Raw genomic sequence first — 15,983 nt, forward strand, 5'->3', positions numbered from 1 at the left:
AGCCCCAGACCATCACACTGCCACCACCATATTATAGTGTTTGTATGATGTTCTTTTTCTGAAATGTGGCGTTACTTTTATGCCAAATGTAATGCGACACAGACCTTCCAAAAAGTTCAGTGAGTGAGCTGAACAGGGATGCTCTTGGCTGGTGTGAGTGTGTAGTGTCCATGTCGGACCCTGATTCAATGGAGGTGAGAATGAGTCCTATTATGAGCATTTATTTTATTATTTATTTTTTGCAAGTTATGGTCTTCTTAATGTCTGGTCCACAAAGAATCCAGTAGCTGGCGGTGATGCCATACCTGTCAAGTATCCTGTTTTGGCCGGGAAACTCCCATATTTTACCCCTCTTTTACCCCGTATTAGTATTTTCCCGTAAATATCCCGTATTTTAATGTAATAATAATTAAAAGATGCCTTACTAAACAGAACGCCGTCACTAGCCTCGCGAGAACTGTCACCTGAAATGGCCTGAGTGGCAGTTCTCGCGAAATTAGTGCCGACAGCGGCAACAAACCCGGAAACAACTCAGAAAAGAGATGGTGAGAAAAATAAAGAACTCATGTAAATACCTTGGAAACTGGAACAGAGAGTTTATCTTCCTAAAGAGCAGCAGGATGTGACACAGTTACATGTTCTGTTAGATTAGTAACTGAGATTTTAGCGTCTACAACAGCGGAAGGAACACGTAAGTCAGCATGAGAAATCATCCAATCACAAGCTCCACAAATATACACTGCTTTAAAAAAGTGTTAAAGAATGTAAAGTCTGTAATAAATGTCTAATAAGTCATTAGTGAATATCAGAGAACCACATGAGTGAGCATGAGAAATTATAAGAAAATATCTAATGAAAATAAATTGTTAATGTCTCACTTAAAGACAAGCAATGTGAAATTAACAGTAAATATGCAACGTGTTGACTTGTATATAAACTGTAAGTATATTAAATAAACACGTGCTTAATATATCCACTTATGTTTTTTTTAGGCTGTTTTATAATTTAGGAATTAGGGCTGGGCGATATATCGAGATTTAAGATGTATCGAGTTTTCTATTATAATTAATAGCTTATTTTGTATCAAAATACTAGTTTTAAGAGTCACTGCTTTGACTTCTCAGAACAGAGTCCTAACTCAGAGCTTCCCCATAACAAGCCATATTACAGATTACATATCACTCACACATACTGTCCCTTACAGGAGAAAAAAACAAAAGTCACTCATGTTAATAAATGATTCTGTGTAGCATTTTGGATCAGAAAATTTAACCCAGAATTCTCTTTCTTCTCAGACTTCATTCGAAATAAAATTATCTAGATTTATATCATATATCACCATTTTGAGAAAAAATATTGAGATATGAGTTTTGGTCCATATTGCCCAGCCCTAGTAGGAATGTTCACAGCATTTTAATGTTAATAAAGGTCGACCTATCAGATTCTAATCACATAATTGTATTTAAGTGGTTGACAAGTGGGTATTTTAGATTTCATGTACACCTATCTTAAAATATAAGGGATACTGGAGCTTGGTTGGGTGGGTGGGACGACTCGTAGTGGGCGCAAGAAAATTTCCCTTATTTTCAAATCCAAAACTTGACAGGTATGAATTATGCACTTTTTAAGTTTGCCAACTGCCAGAAGAAAAAGAAGACAATGAGAATTAAGAGTATGTGTGGAACTAAGGTGTTAGATAGGTTTGTAATTGGAGAGAACAGAGTATCAAGAAGAGTATTTGTTTTTAATTTCAAGTTAGATGGGTCCTCTTAGTTGGTGGCGGTATATGCACCTGCAACACTAGGTAGCACTAGCAAAAAAAAAATAAAAATACGAAGAAGAAGAAGGAAAAGGTGAGAAGCTGTTTCTGTCTTTAAAGCTGATTATTGTCGGTCAAACCTCCTTTAGGAGAACATCTGCACTGTTTTTATCTTCCTAACACTGACCGTTCCACTCAGCCCAGCCTCAGGGTAACACGGTCACCAGTTGAACCGTAACACCAGCTCAGCACCACAGATGCCTCGGTACTGTGTAGCAGCTCACTGTACGAGGACTTCCAGGGACGGAGTTTCCTTCTTCACCTTTCCTCGGGATCTCAAACTGAGGTGGGAATGGATTCTGCAAGTCCCACGAAACACTTGGTGCTCTGCACTGATCATTTCACTGAGGATTGTTTCCAAGCTACTGCTGGACTCAAGCGGACTTCAAAGAGCAACTAAACCCCAAATCCACTTTTTTCTGATGAATACATATGTATTTGGGTGTTAAGTAGTGCTGTTGATTGATCCTTGTCCAACTCTTCACATTGTAGTAAAGGTATTTCGCTGTAAAATGTCCGGTATACTGCCCACTAAGGGTTGAATGCTGGCTTTTCCAACTGAATTTTGCTATTGGCTGAAACAGATTCTTTCAGATTTCCCTGCGTCATCAACTTTCATTGTTGGCCCCGCCTCCCTGCAATTTGTAGCGCGTAGACTGGATTGACAAAGTTCAGCACTGTTGAGTGGGTACTGTTGTTGTTGTGTTCACAATGGTTTGGCAGTGCTGTGTTCCCGGTTGTGTAAACACGTCAGGGCTACATCGGTTTCCAGATGACCCAGAAATCAGGCGCCAGTGGTTATGCGCATTGCGATTAGCAGAAAGCTGTCTCCCGCCTAGAGCCGGAGTTTGAAACCTTCATTTTCCCAACGAGTGTTTTTCCAATCTGGTGAAAGTGAACTTGGGTTATGCTAAAGTGCTCTTGCTGGAAGTCAATGCGGTGCCAACAGTAGCAACCATCGAGGTGAGTACAAAATATGTGTAATAACCACCGTAATGTTAGTGACATAACTAGGGCTGCACCTAATGTCTATTTTAAATGAGACATATCATGCTTTTAAATCCTTCCTTTTTTACATATAAATCATACAGTTGTGGTCTATATAAAGCGGAACTGCAATGCTTGGGTCTGAATTCCTAATTATTATAGCTCCACAGGCCCCTTTTCTACCCCTTTTCTGAGAGCAACTCGTTTTGGTGCGGTCTCTTTAAATGCAAATGAGACACTTCATACCCCGCCCCCTCTCCAGATTGCAGAGGTGACACTCGGTTCAACTCCACCCTGTTCGGCCATTTTTGTAGTTTGATAGAAGAGATACGATTATGTAGCGGCGCAGAAACTTTTTATTCACACATTATTTACAAAATGTCAACAACAGAAGACTTTTCCATCCAGCCTTACATGTTCGAGTCAGAGTCTGACCCGGCGGAGCGAGATGAAAATGATGATGAACCTGCAGAACAACGTCTTCATATGGACGTTAACAAGTGAGCTAACACAAGCGTCGAGCTAACGCTAGCTCCAAGCTAACGTCACAAAATGCATTTTAATACAGTCTTTTCGGAGACAAAAACGGCAAAATGAAATGACTAATGAAAACTTTAGACTTAAATTAAATCACGTAGGCCATATCATCAAGGATCCAAAACGAGCACACAGCGCTAACATATGAAGACGGTGCAACTGCTAATGCTAACAAAACAATGACAGGGATGTCTTATCACACTTTTTAGCATTATTTACAGCTTACCGAAGTGCTCTGTTCATCGTCTCCAAAGATAGAAGGAATTGAACCCTCAATCAGACGAAGTCTTTCGGCAAATCCTTCTTTATTCTGGTTGCAGAAGCAGTCATCCTTGAAGTGCTTCGCACACACAAAAATGACCTTACCCACAGATGTGGGTACATTTCCGTGAAAAATAAAACTCAACCAGGCACTTTGAAAAGGTTCTGATGCTGGGAGACGTAATGATGCGTGTGGGTTACTACATCCAACAACCAAACATTTTGATTTCTCCTCTCGTAACTTCTGCATCCTGGAGCTTGGACTACAAAATAAAAGCGAGAAATAAAAATGGCGGATTGCTCGAAGTGTTGGGCCTGGAGTCGATGTCCTAATTTGGCAGTTCCGCTGACGTTATTGTTCAAAAAACGTAATAGAGAATCGAAAAATCGACACAGATTAAAAAATATGACAAAACAGAATATAAAGATATCAACGGAGCACCTGAAGAGATTAATTTGAACTTTTCTGTGCTTCTAAACAATCTAAGTATACATCAAAATGCATTTAAGGGCTAAAAAAGTGGATTTAGCATGATATGTCCCCTTTAAGACGTCTGGCCCCTTCATCAAGAGGTCATTTAAACTTAGGCCTTTAAATCACTGGCTACTGTTCCAAACAAGTCTAACTGGGGTGGTGACAGAGTGCGGGTTGGGTGCAATGAGATGGCTAATGTACCACACAGGGCCAGACCATGCAAGCATTTCTTCTCTTGTCAGCTTCACTGCGGCTTGACGGGCAGTCATCTCATGAACTTGGCCGGTGTAGGCAGCTTTCCACTCTGGATCCATTGAGAGTTGCTTCTCCGTTTCTAAAAAATGTGGCTTCGACACCTTTCCTGTTGTTCAGGAGCATTGCTGGGTCTGCCAACCACGGATAGCTGCTGTGCCAGTGTGGATCTCTGCTGTGCTCATCACTGGGGATGTATGAAAGTCCATTCTTCACCACTTCCAGCTCTCTTTCCTCTGCAAGGGTCATGTCTTTACCGCCTGGCTGGCAGTTCCCACAGCGGCAACCATCACACTTGGGCTCACATGCTGCCCCGATACTCTCCCATCTCCACCATCTCAAGAAGTCATGACTTGAAGTGAAGCAGGACTTCTCTGGTGGACAGCGGCTATCTATCAGTTCTTCATATCTGACAGCAGCAGACCTCATTGAATGAGCAAAGTGAGTCTTTGAGGTGTGGGCCTGAACAATGGATTGCTCAAAGAGCCCAGGATGAGCACCACCAACTGTCTTCCCCAATGGGCCATCCCACAGCACCAGGAAGGAAGGAAGGAAGGATTTAAAACCATGATATGTCCCCTTTAAGAGAGAGGTCATTTAGGTTAGAGAGGGACCGTAGAGGGTCCCATTCCTCTCTCTAACACTCCCTCTATGTCTGCTTCTTCCATTGTGTGTTTGCTCCTGTACTCCTTCTGGCTTTTGTCTTGCAGGTCCGTGGGATCCTTAGTGTGGAGTTACAGAGTCTCAAAAACTCTGTCTCCACCCTTTCCTCTGCACACACCCAACACAGCATAACGTGGATGGCTGTTCATCATAGGAATGGGATCCACACAAGGTTCCTGCTGCTTAACAGAAGGTTTTCCTTGCCGCCATGATGAATTCATGTTGGGTGTGGCATACATATGTATGTGTATATACGTATATATGCATATGTGTGTATCCATAAAATGAAGAGTCCGTCCTTAAGACTGCTCTACTGTAGTGTCTTGAGATACCATTGGTTATGATTTGGCGCTATACAAATAAAAGATTGAGATTGATTGATTGAGAGATCTGCTGCACCTGTACAGTGAATAATTGATCCAAGTACAACTTTGATTGTTTGTGGCGAACAATGCCCTAATTATAATTCAGGTCCTAATTGTATCCATCATTTTGATATATTCAGTGAGTGATAGAGGAGAGCAATCCCTGTCACCTTTTAGAGAGCAGAGGCCCTTTTTCATTTTGATGTGCAGTTTTGTTAGCTACACCCATGGTTGACCCTTTTCATTATTTTTGTACTGTGCTGAGCTCTTCCATAGGAAACTGATTATGGACAGAGTCAAAATTATTATGACTGTTCATAAATTATTAATATTTTGTCAGATTTTATTCCATCACAAATGTTTTACCAATTCTAAATATATGATTTATTATTATATCAGTGGCATTATTGTGGAAGAATTGCATGAGGTGAATAGACAGGACAAAGGCCACATGGACTCCTGGTAACCATAGGAGGAAGTTGAGATCATGCTACCAAGTTGGAGTTCGGAATTAGTTTTGAGGCCGACATTGTATTGGGCAATATGCCATAACCCTTAGTGACTTATAAAAACAAAGCCCCTTTTCATTTTGTTCCAGAGATTTAGCAGCTCTGCAGAACTTTTAGCACACTACAATGTCAGGGACTTCCCCGAAGAACTAAAATGAAAATGTTTGAGAAAGGGGTCAAAACTATGAAAACATTAACAAAGCAGGTAAGTCATAAATATTTATTGTAAAAATGTGGCTAAAAAATTCATGCAATAGGATTATTTACAAATACAATGAAATAAAAAAAATATACTAAGATTATTCATTCAATACAGTTACTTAAAAAATACATTGAAATAAACAAATTTACAAAGAAGAACAAGGAAATACTACTCAGAATGTCTACATTTACCAATTGCATGAGAGAGGGTACTTGGTATTTCAATCTTTGGGCTAATATGCCACAATGAGTCCACATTTGCCATTTTCATTATTAAGAGGGTACTCGGCATCCCAATCTTCAGGTGAATGTTCTTCAATGACCTGTGCCTCGGTTTGACTAGAGGAAAAATAAAAGAAGATTAGTACAAAATTCAAAAGAACAACAAAATGACCTTCATGTGCGTGATCGCTTTCACAGTGCAGTTACTCACTGTTCTCTGTTGTCTGGCTCCTGGCTCAGGTATGACCCTGTAATGTAGGGATGCTGAAGAGCATCAATGGGAGAGATTCTCTCTTCCCCATCCAGATTCAACAGTTCTTTCAGGAACTCGATGAAGGCCTTCCTGTCTTCCACCGTCTCATTGTCCCCTAGTTCAGACATCTGGATTAAATTAAATAGAGTTCGGTCAATACACTAGTTTATACCTCTCTTGCTCATGTTAACGATAATGGTGAGTAAATTCAGCTTATAAACATGTCTGAAGTAGGTTAGATTTTAAAGAAGAGATCTCTAAGTATTTGAACTCAAATGTCATAGAGAACACTTACATAGAGCAGGTCATCTAATGATGACAAATGTGGACGATATTCGGGCCACTCCTCAGCTTGTCTTCTGTTCCTAGAGGTGTACTCTTCTGGTGTCTGAGGAAACACAATGACAATATAAGGGGTTTAAGATAAGTTTAGGGCAACAGTCAAGGTTCAACAACAATAAAAACTATGTTTTACCAGCAGCCTCCATCTTGTGCCCAATTCATCCACCTCATGACAAAAGAACCTCTTGCTGTATAAGCCAAAGTGGAGCTGGTACTTTGATGGCATTCCCAGCATCTCCACCATGCTCTGCATCTGCACAAAAAACACACAATTATACACATTAGGGGCAGTTCTTCAAGACTTTCTATACCTGTAAAAAAGAGCACATGGGTAATTAAATGAATGGAGGGATGATGTATAGAAAAGACGACCTACCATGAGGTATTCACAGTGGACAGGAAAGAGGTTGTCATTTAGGAAGAGGAATGCCAGCGTGCAGCCCACTCCCCACATGTCAATGGCCCCCGAGTAAGGAAGGCCAAGACAAACCTCTGGGGCCCTGTGAAGCAAAATGAATGAAATATACTTCAGAACTCTATATTTTAGCATTAAGTACCAACACTATAAAAACGCACGTTTGTTCCAAAAACCCATAAGTCATTCAGGGTGACACCCTCATACCTGTAGCCGATGGGCTGATGTCTGAGCCCGGGCATGGCGGCAGAGATGGGAGAAGCCATTCCAAAATCAATGAGCTTTACGCTGAATGGACTTTCATCAATGTTGACCATCATAATGTTGTCTGGCTTGATGTCAGTGTGCATTACTCTTACAGCTTTGAGTCCCTGTAATGCCATCATCAGCTGCAGGGACACAATGAGAAAAGACAGGATGAGAATGGAGTTCCTCTTATGGAGCTGTTTAAGCTCAGGTTTGAACTCAAGGCTTTCCTAATCAATCAGCAAGAAACAAAAAGATTCATACCTGCTTTGCAATAGGACAGATGTGGTTGACGTTCAGTGAACGAACCAGGTGGAGCAAATCCACGTCCAACAGCTCAAAGACGAGGCACTTATAGCCCAGGTATTCAAACTGCTCATAGAATGTGACCAGATTGAAGTGGTCAGCATTCAGAGAGCTGATGGTCTTCAACACTGACAGCTGGAGGGAAAAAAGGACAGTTAGATCACCTTCATATCACTTTACCCCAAAAATTCATAGTTTAAGTTCTGTTGAAGGCACCAAACACTTACTTCGTCCTCCACATCTTGAAAATACTCCTTCTTTAGGATTTTTACTGCCACCAATTTGCTGCTGTTGTGAGCACGACACTTGGCAACTTTCCCAAAGCTACCTTCTCCGATAAACTCTAGGATTGTGTATCGAGTGGAGGGGCTGTGGAGGGCATGCCCTACCATTAGAGGATGTGCTGTCAAAGTGAAATGACAGGGCACAAGGTTAGTATTCAGTAATTTAACACTAATGCTCACACAAAGAAGGAAATATTGTTCTGTCCTGTCACTTCTAAAGTTTGGGTTGGAAAAAAAGCCCAAGAGGAAAAAGTACTGAGTAACAAGAGCATCAATAGAAACGTAATGAAAAAATATCCCTCAAGAATAATAGTAAAGTACAGATACTTCAAAAATAGTTAGGTACAGTATTAAGTATTTTAAGTTCATTTGTCCACACTGAATACATGCATGTACAATATAGGAAACAGATTATTGACATTATTTGAAAGTGAAAGGTTGTCTAACTGCAAGATGATAGAGAATCCAACAGTATCTGAAAATCCACTGTACATGTGAAGTCCTGTCCCTGTATTGACTGCATGTGTAGCACATCCTAATTTTCTGTTGGTACACTGAGCACTTTTTACAGTAAAAAGATATGCACACACATCTTTGATTCTGAAAGCTCCCACAAAGTGTTCCAAACAGTATCATTTACATCAAATATTGAGCCTATTTTTCAAGGAAAAGTATTTTTAATATATTAAAACCAGAGTAAACGTATTCTCTAATAATGACAATCTGTACTTCTTTTTTTTATTTTGTTTTTTTTTTTTTTTTATAGAAAATCTAGTGAATCCTTCAATGACTACAGTGTTCTTTCATCTTAGCCGATTCAAATTCATTCTCATATTATGTCTGTAAAGTCTGTTTTACCTGCAGCAGCCATTCCTCACTCAGGTTTTTACAATTGAAGCTTTCAAACTTCACAAAAATAGCTTGTTTTACTTCTGATACAAAGATACACTAGACAGAGTTTTTTCACACTTCAAACAGTATCATCTACATAAGATATTAAACTTATTTTTCAAGAATTTTTTTATGTATAATCTGTACTTTTTTTGAAAAAAAATGTATCAATTATAATAATCTTTTTTTTTTTCCTAAAGAAAATCCAGTAATTCCTTCAATGACTACATTTTTCTTTCATCTTACTTAGCAGATTAAAATTAATCCTCATATTTTGTCTGTAAATTGTGTCTTACCTGCAGCAGCCATTCCTCTCTCAGGTTTTTACAATTTAACCTTTTCAAATTTCACAAAAATTGATTGTTTTACTTTTTGATACAAAGATGCTCAGAGAGAGTTTTTGCTACTTCACCACTTGCAGTGAGAGAAGCAACTGAAGATTTAGTTATGTTTGAGTCTCTTTCATCTTGCTGCCACGGCAACCATTCAATTTCAAGTAATTTTTGGGATACTTTCTATATTACATTTCTATTGATGCTGTTATTATTCAGTACTTTTCCCTCCTGTCAGCTTAGTTTTTTGCAGTTGCTTAATTTCTGATAATAAATAGTTTCATTGATTGTCATATAGGTTATCCCAGTTCTATAATAGTGTAGCCTGTGAGTAAACTAATAACCAGATCTATTAAATGTTTATCAGGCACCGGGCTGGAGTAAGTAATTGTTTATTTACTATTATAGTTGGTGTCATTATTATTTTTATGTCATTATTTAGTGATGTAAAGGTTTTGATAATATTTTATTTAACAGTTTGCATTATTGGTGCATGATATATAGTTGAAATAATACTATTGAAGCCAATGTGTATTATGTTTTTTTTTCTTTCTTTTATAATCCTGGGTTTATTTCCAATGGTTGGTTGTCGTAATTTTGTGAATTATGCAATCGAAAAAGGCGGAAGTAGACGTCAGCGGACTAGCGCGGGAAAAAAGGGGAGAGAGGTGTGCGCGAGGTGTGTTGCTGACCGGAAAAACATAGACGGAGAGACGGAGTGAAGCTACGTGAAGGCTTGCAGGCATTTTGAGAAGTTCGACAGACTTCTGCGTGGAGAGCGGAGGACGGGTCGTACCGTGTAGGACCAGGTGGGAGAGAGGCGCGAACGGAGGAGTTAGCCGAGCGGGCTAACGAGGAGCTACCGCGCAGGACCCGGTGTGAGAGCGCTGCGGACGAGGAGGAGGCTACTGCTGGTTAACGGGGAGCCACGTGTTGGCTACTGTGTTCGGGAACCGGAGTTGCCCTGTGTTTCACCGCACTCAATGTTTTGAAAGACAGAGTTTCAACGCACCCAATGTTTTGAAAGACAGAGTTTCAACGCACACAATGTTTTGAAAGACCTACCAACTGGAAACAATAATTGCATCGAGTTGTGAGTAAGACAGAGGAAGCCGTTCGGTTTAACTATTACACGTGACTGTGTGTATGTGTGTGTGTGCGTGTGTGGTGTGGGCCCACCACCATTGTTAGAGCTGATTTGACACGTGTTGGATTCCATTGTGTGTGTCGTTGTATATTGTTATTCAGCATCTTAAAATATAGTTCATATAAAGTTGTTTAAACAAATTTAATCTCTGGATCTCAACTTTTGTGGTATCTATCGTCACAAATTTAACTGAACCCTAGCACCCCTCCATTCTCAAGAAGGGCTTTCATATAGAGTGGTGTGCAGGTGCTACATAAAATTGGGGGCTCGTCCGGGATACTAAATTTATTAAAAAAAAAAAAAAAAGAAAGAAAAAAAAATTATATATATATATATATATATATAAATAAATTGTAAATAAATAAAAAGGGGTAATTTAAAATTAAAGATTAGTTTGATCCAGAGACATATAAAAAAAAAAAAAAATAAATAAATAAAAATAAATAAATAATAAAAAAAAAATAATAAAATTTGAAGCTCGAAACACAACTCATGAGATGGCTCAGCTAAAGAATTGGTGTAAAGGTGAAGGCATCAACCCAGCCAATGCCTTGCTGGTTAAAGACGTACCTGAAGATGTTGAAATCAATTTCATTGAAGATACACTGCAGAATATCAAAGCCCTGGGGAGAGTTAAGGTGAGAGGAAGAATGTATGACTCGCAGGCTCAAAGTATAACTGTGCTATGTGAGTGCAGAGAGCAAGTAAATGCAAAAAGTATTCCTCTGGATGTTCTGCCCCAAGGTTTCGCTGTGCCATGGAGAATATTTGGATCCTCTGAGGAAGAGGAAAACCCAGTTCAGCCAGCCCAGAGCCAGGATGAGTCAAACATCCAATCACCAGACCAAAGTTTCCTCCTTCAAGGCTCCACTCCGGAAGCCATCATCAGAGCGGTTGGTGATATATTACAATGGTGTGGGCCCACCACCATTGTTAGAGCTGATTTGACACGTGTTGGATTCCATTGTGTGTGTCGTTGTATATTGTTATTCAGCATCTTAAAATATAGTTCATATAAAGTTGTTTAAACAAATTTAATCTCTGGATCTCAACTTTTGTGGTATCTATCGTCACAAATTTAACTGAACCCTAGCACCCCTCCATTCTCAAGAAGGGCTTTCATATAGAGTGGTGTGCAGGTTCTACAATAGTAAGTAAGTAAGTTTTATTTATAAAGCGCTTTTTGCAGATAAAATCACAAAGTGCTGTACAGAGTTGTGGTAAAAGTACAAGTGCAACACAATAGAATAATAAAACAAGAGTGCATAAATATCATAAGAACAGCAACATTAAAGGATAAATAAAAATTAAAATCCAGTAACTAAAAGCTTTTCTGTAAAATGTAGTCTTCAGCAGTTTTTTTTAAAAGTGACCACACAGTTGAGCTCCCAGAGAGACTGGTGCAGGTTATTCCAGAGTCTGGGAGCTACAGCCTGGAACACCAGGTCTCCTCTGGTTTTAAATGTAGTTATTGGGGTCTTTAGGAGACCCTGACCTGAAGACCGATGAGTAGGGGCACAACAAGTCCGAGATATATTTAGGCGCCTGATCATGTACTGCTCGGAACGTGAGAACTAAAATTTTATATTCTATGTGAAACTTAACTGGAAGCCAGTGCAGAGTAGCAAGAATGGGGGTGATGTGGGATGTTCTAGAAGCACCAGTTGAAAGTCTGGCAGCAGCGTTCTGAACAATCTGGAGTCTGTTTAGGGTCGACTTATTAAAACAAGTAAAAACAGAATTACAATAGTCAATACGAGATGATATAAATGCGTGTATGAACAGTTCCAGATCTGATTTTGATAATAGATGCCTCACTTTAGAGATATAATATATTTAGTCTGTCACACTCATCAATGCATTTAGTATTTCAACACTAAGACCCACACAAACATGGAAATCACATCTTGTTCTGTCACTTCTAAAGTTTGGGTTAAAAAAGAAAAGAAAAAAAACCAGCAGGCCTGCAAATCCACTTGATATGTGAAGTCCTGTCTCTGCATTAACTGCATGTGTAGAACATCCTAACTTTCTGTTGGTACACTCAGTATGAGCCATGTTACTTTTTACAGTAAATAAGTATTAAGTAGTAATAAATGGTCTCATTTTTCAGGAGCTCTTCCTGCTATATCACATTATTCTGCCACAGGCAGATTATATGTTGGTTTTTATTTGAAGTTGTTGGCTCATGGCATGTTAAAGCCAATGTTTTGAGTGTAAAATATGCCAATAAAGTATATTTCATACATAATGTTCTCATAAAGGTGTACACATTTACAGATTAGTTGTTTTTTAAGTCATATATAAAAAGAAATCACAATAATTGCCTCATACTTTAATATCGGAATAAATCGTATCGTATCGTAACCTATGTATCGGGGTAAGAATCATATCGCCAGATGCCCTGCAATACACACCCCTAATATTATTATTATTATTATTATTATTATTATTTTTACTTGTCTGCACATGCTGTCAAAGGTCAACACCACAGGAAATGCAATCATTATGAGATAGCAATGCATATTTTGTTATTGCAATAAAATATATTGATTTATTTCATTGCTTAATTGTGACCATCACCAGCCCTCCCTAAGGAAGGGTAAGAAGTCTTTTATTATAGGGAGGATATAAAAAGGGAGAGCAGTGTTACACCTAAGTGGAGGGGGAGGGGAAAGGGAGCAGGGAGGAGAGACTAAAGGCAGGAAATAGAAATGGTGGGGAAGAATTGACTGTTTTGCAGTGAGGGTGAGATGTGAGGTTGTAGAATAAATTGTGCTTATTATGTTGTGTAATCCAGCCAGTATGGTGACAAGTGTGAAGCTTAGCTATAATGGTGGTGGCTGTGAACAGGGGGAATGAGTGAATGGTAGTACCTAAAGCAGGTATTTGGGATTAACGTGTCTAAGGTTAAACCCAGTATGAGTTTTATCCCACATCCCAAGGCGTGCCAGTGCATTGTATACCAGTATATGTGCAAAAAAAAAAAACGCTACTGCAAACCCAGGAACTGCCCTGGGCCCGCAGATGCAGCCAGGCCAGCAGAAAGAGCGGGGGCCAGGGATCCCCAGGCAACCCCCCCGCGGCCGAGCAACCCCCCAGATGCCCCCAAGATCCCAGGCCGAGAGGCAGCCACCGCCCCCCCACACACACATCCGAGGAAGCCCCAAGCAGCCCCAACCCCTAATATTATATATCATTGCTGTTCTTGGTAAAATTGTTGCTGTTCTTTCTTATACTGACTAATGATATTTATATAATAATGATATTTCAAAGTGCTTTAAATACAATTAAAGTCAAGTCAAGATTCACAGGCATATAAAGTAAGGACTAATACAATATAGAATAGCTTTAAATACTGGTAATAAGACACACCTTTTTAAAGTAAAAAAAATAAATAAATAAATAAAAATGTTTAAATCCAAACTTTAAAAAAAATAAAATAACGTTTCAAATATGTTGAAAATTTTAATGCAAAATAAACATAAGTGATGAATTATCAATATCTGATTTATAATATATTAGAATGTGTGTTTAGTTCACCCAGTGTGGTGCGTCCTAAAGAAGGACAGCTGATGTGTGGAGAAACACCGCCGTCTAGTGGCCACAACAGTACATTACTGGTTTATATCTCAACTGTGAATGAGTGTCTGAAAGTCTGACACAGAGACACAATGTGTATTTAATTATTGTTTCTATAACATTCACTCCTTATGACAGTAAAAAGAAAAAAGTCATTTATAAAGTACTGCAGTAACTATACCCTATACTCTGATACCATGAAACATTATGATTTGAAAAACACTGTGGTATAAGTTTTAACAGACATAGTGCCCTGCACTGTGATCAACAGGAACAGTAGAGCTACACATTACTGAAACTTGAACCTTTGATCAGCTGATCAATGATTACAAATAAGAAATCAGGGTCTATTTTAAAGCTTTGTGATGCATGTTTATTGCTTTATTTGTTCATTGGATCCCCATTAGCTTCCATCATGGTGATTGACACGTGTTCGTTACACCAGTAAATACATTAAGAAAACACGATATATACATTAATGTTGGTAAAATAATGATTTTAAAGATCTTTTAAATATGCGTAAAGCTGACATGTCTTTCAGGTCCATAGGTAATTTGTTCCAAGGTTTAAAATATCCTGTGATTCCTGCATTTTTAGGAGGGTGCCCCCTAGGTTACGTGTACCCCCTAGGTTACGTGTACCCCCTAGGTTACGTGTACCCCTAAGGGTACGCGATGGCACTACAGGGGTTACTTGAGAGAGAAAGAGAGTGGAACAAATAAAGTGTCTGTCTTGGTCCCACCCCAGACATGAGATGACTGGATATGATGAAAACTATAGATATAAATCTATTCAGGAGGCACTAAATCATTGATTCTCAACCTTGGGGTCACCTGGAGTTTATTTGGTGTTGCCTGAAATTTCTGAAAAATTCAATAAGATTTTTAATATATTATTGTTTTTGTTTTAATTAAATTTAAACAACACAATCTTTAACAACTGTATTTCTATACTTTCACTTTGTGAAATATAAATCTAGTTCAACTAAAATGCAGTGAAAATATATCTGAGCTCAAACATGATCAAAAACTAATTCTAGAAAACAAAATGTCTTTGGGGTTGCCATAAATTCTTGATATTAATATGGGGTCACGATCCAAAAAAGGTTGGGAACCACTGCACGAAATAATGTGTATTTCCACTTGTTTACAAAATGAGATTCTTTAACATGTGTGTTATCAGTCGTTCATTCCATCATCATGCTCTATAGATGTTTTTAAATAGTTTTCTAAGCAAATTGTTGTAGTCGGATAAAGGAGGTACTTTGATTCAGAAATAAGAAAAAGGGGGTACAAACAAGTGTGAAAGCCACTGTTCTAGAACATCAGTACATTATTGTAGGGAACACAAATGAGCTGATATTGCAACATTTAGCTAATAGATTTTGAGGTAGGTTCACATTTCTGTTGAGTCACTGCACAAAGACTCAAAGTATTTTTTTTACATGAATCATTGATATTATTGCAGATGTTGGAGCTGTGTATTTTTATGAAGGTAGATATGTTGCAAAATGGGAGAACTTGTTGAATGTGATGTGAGCTTGTGTTAAAAAATAAATAAAAAATTCACCCACGTGTGAAATGATTTTCACAAGACAAATGATGGGAAAAAATGTAAACCTGTAGATTTACAATTTAAACCCAAAGAAAATATTCACACATGCATGATCTGAATGTGAAGTCACAGACAAAATATTACCAAATGTGTAGACTGATATTACAAAAATAAAATGACAGTTGCAAACATGTAACCAAACATTTACTCGTATGTTTTTTTTTTTTTTTTTTTGTATTACTTGTGCCAGTTATTGTTTATAACCACAATTCTACGGTTACAACTTCTCAATTCTGCAGCTACAAATGCACAAATTATTTTCTCGCCTAAATCCCATTTT

The 15,983-nt window shown here is 38.5% G+C and overlaps 1 protein-coding gene across 1 annotated transcript; it reads right to left on the reverse strand.

Moving 5' to 3' along the window:
- Positions 1–6,302: 6,302 nt before the first annotated feature.
- Positions 6,303–9,338, reverse strand: LOC114462236 (homeodomain-interacting protein kinase 2-like). The gene is made up of 9 exons (XM_028444927.1): positions 9,325–9,338; positions 8,081–8,256; positions 7,812–7,988; positions 7,509–7,690; positions 7,263–7,386; positions 7,020–7,139; positions 6,840–6,932; positions 6,503–6,672; positions 6,303–6,408 (listed from the first exon to the last, which is right to left on the reverse strand). Exons 1-9 carry the CDS (start codon positions 9,335–9,337, stop codon positions 6,303–6,305), a joined length of 1,161 nt encoding a protein of 386 aa, XP_028300728.1. The 5' UTR covers position 9,338.
- Between the last annotated feature and the right edge of the window lie 6,645 nt (positions 9,339–15,983).

The sequence above is a fragment of the Gouania willdenowi genome, chromosome 4, assembly GCF_900634775.1.
Source record: "Gouania willdenowi chromosome 4, fGouWil2.1, whole genome shotgun sequence".
In the NCBI taxonomy this organism is placed as follows: Eukaryota; Metazoa; Chordata; class Actinopteri; order Blenniiformes; family Gobiesocidae; genus Gouania; species Gouania willdenowi.

Coding starts and splice junctions, on each gene's coding strand:
- LOC114462236 (XM_028444927.1), bottom strand. Junction 7,989..8,080: donor TTCAAGATGTGGAGGACGAA/GTAAGTGTTTGG, acceptor TTTTCCCTCCAG/CTGTCAGTGTTGAAGACCAT. Junction 6,409..6,502: donor GAGCCAGACAACAGAGAACA/GTGAGTAACTGC, acceptor TTTTTCCTCTAG/TCAAACCGAGGCACAGGTCA.